This window comes from Ceratina calcarata, unplaced genomic scaffold, assembly GCF_001652005.2.
Source record: "Ceratina calcarata isolate Rehan_Ccalc_2016 unplaced genomic scaffold, ASM165200v1 scaffold4155, whole genome shotgun sequence".
In the NCBI taxonomy this organism is placed as follows: Eukaryota; Metazoa; Arthropoda; class Insecta; order Hymenoptera; family Apidae; genus Ceratina; species Ceratina calcarata.
This window is the reverse complement of record NW_017165122.1, coordinates 1-2216: the sequence shown is the minus strand read 5'-3', so window position 1 is coordinate 2216 and position 2216 is coordinate 1. Positions and strand designations below refer to the sequence as shown.

Below are 2216 nucleotides of genomic sequence, written 5' to 3'. Positions count from 1 at the left end.
GTCATATTCCTTAATTTATGTTATTTTGTTATTTTAATATAGTAAGAAAGCAAGATATAAAAAATCGTTCAAAAGTAGAATACCAACAGTTCGAGACTAACCTGAAGAGATTTTCAATATTGCTCCCGCCGCTAGCGAGCGAGGCGGACGTTGACAAAGATTGCGGCGACCCGGAAGCGGCACCGATGCTGGTCGCGCCTATGCCAGCGATACTGTGCCTTTGAACCGGCCCCGTGTGCGGCTGATACCGTACTTTCCCGACAGTGCCCGTACCCGGCGTCGTATTCAGTCCGCGGAATTTGATCGCTTGCAGATAAATCACCAAGTCCGATAGTTCTTTCGCGATCTGGCTGCTCTGCTTCTGCGATTTATCGTCGACCGCGGAGTCGGATTTTAATCGACCGTGCTGAATCCCGCCCAAGTACCTCTCGTAACTCGAAATGGAGTTATCTGAAAGGTGAAACTTTCGCGTTACCGTCAATTAAATAGTTAGTCAACTTCTTGCGTGGTTCGAACAGTTTCCAATTAGTTCTCGCGACGAATTTGTCATATTAATCAATTCCGTGTAATCGAGAGGAAAAATTGTGCAATTACATTACCAAGATCGATTTTATTAAATTAGTTTCATATGGAAGGGATTTGAGAATTTTAATCGTGGCTGGTCAATGATATAATAACAATAATGGACTCCATACATTTTCTCTCAATATTTCAATTTCATTATTTGTGTATCAGATTTAATTCGATGTTAAACTCCATTACAGTCTAAATCTTATTGCACCGAGAAATGGTTTCTTATCATTCCCAAGAGGAAACAATCGCTTTCAATATAAATTGAAGTTTGTCGTCAATAAACTGAAGGATGAGCAGCAATTAGAAGGAATGAAATAATACGTCTCCGTATTTGGGTTAAGCCACAGCTTGAAAAAGATTAAGAGCAACAGCCTCAGTGTTCTTCTCTCTGAGGAATTCTAACTTCGCGGTAGATACTGATCAAACTTCTCTTCTCTCCAGTTATATCTATCTATCTATCTGTATTCGTTTAACGCGCGCCGAGATTGATAAAAAATTTCAATCGGAGTATCTTCGGATTGGAGATAAACGTCTATAAGCAAAACGCAATTAAAACTTAGGAGCAATTACGACTTTCCCTTGAATCGCGTTAATAACTTAAAAGCTTCCGAGTTCCCATCGTTGATGACTTTTGAAAGTATGAAATGACTCTTTAAGGAAAATAGCACGCTTATCGATTTTGTTTAATTAAAGCCGAGAAGTGAATTACCATCGATATTGTCATCCTCGTCATCGTCCTCCTCGTCGTCATCATCCTCGCTGAAATATTCAACGACGGAAGCCGCGCTCCCGTCAGTACGCATCTGCTTCATAGATGATGCACGATCGGACATGAGCATTTTTCCTCGATGACTCAGGGGAGCGTGGGCTAAAGGTCCGCCTGGATCCACCACCAGCTTCTTGTTTTTGATCAATATTCGATATCGCAACTGCGAAGGCGACGGCAGCTGCGGATCGTCACTGAAGTCCGTCTCGAATAAGAATTTCGTTACGAGTTTTTCCCCAAATACTGACTGGAAAAATCGAGAAAACTTTATCTTGCACGGTTCATTTTCACGGAGGGCAACACAAAATAAAATACTTGACAGTGATATGAATTAGACATTTAAACACACAACGAATGGGTAACAGAAAGAATAAAAATAACGTGAATTTTTATTGTAAAGTATTTGAAATATAAAAAATTGCGTACTTGAAATATTTGCGCCATCCGTGCTTGTTGAGTTTGCGAGCAATGATTCTCAATAGAGAGGATTACAGGGTATGGAGAACTGACAAAAGCACTTCTATCAATCGCCTCCACGACCGAACGAAACGGTATCTTGGTAGTGAACGTGTGGCCATGGTAAATAACCGGAGATCCATCGTCGCCGTCCCAACAATCGAGTTCCACACACCTACACCCGGTTAAGAGTACCTAGAAAATGAGCTTATCGTCATGCCAAGTACCCTGTCAATTATTAAAAATACTTTAACACCGCTTAAAAATTTAAGTGAATAATGTGATAGTTTGGAAAGCTCGCTAAAATTGTATCAAGCTGAATTTGGAACGCGTAGAAGCTTACTAACAATTTACATTGTAAAGTGGGAAATTACATTAAAAAGAAGGTTGCAAGAATGTTTAGAATTCGATCCCTTATTAG

General features: G+C 40.3%; 1 protein-coding gene across 1 annotated transcript; it reads right to left on the bottom strand.

Annotated features, from left to right (window-relative positions):
* Positions 1–28: 28 nt before the first annotated feature.
* On the bottom strand, positions 29–2021 carry LOC108626545 (1-phosphatidylinositol 4,5-bisphosphate phosphodiesterase epsilon-1-like). The gene is made up of 3 exons (XM_018027272.2): positions 1766–2021; positions 1283–1586; positions 29–450 (listed from the first exon to the last, which is right to left on the bottom strand). Exons 1-3 carry the CDS (start codon positions 1781–1783, stop codon positions 29–31), a joined length of 744 nt encoding a protein of 247 aa, XP_017882761.2. The 5' UTR covers positions 1784–2021.
* Between the last annotated feature and the right edge of the window lie 195 nt (positions 2022–2216).

What these genes read in the sequence shown, in the direction of transcription:
- LOC108626545 (XM_018027272.2), bottom strand. An exon ending in CGAGGATGACAATATCGATG is followed by an intron (nt 451 to 1,282) that starts GTAATTCACTTC and finishes TTCACCTTTCAG; the next exon opens with ATAACTCCATTTCGAGTTAC.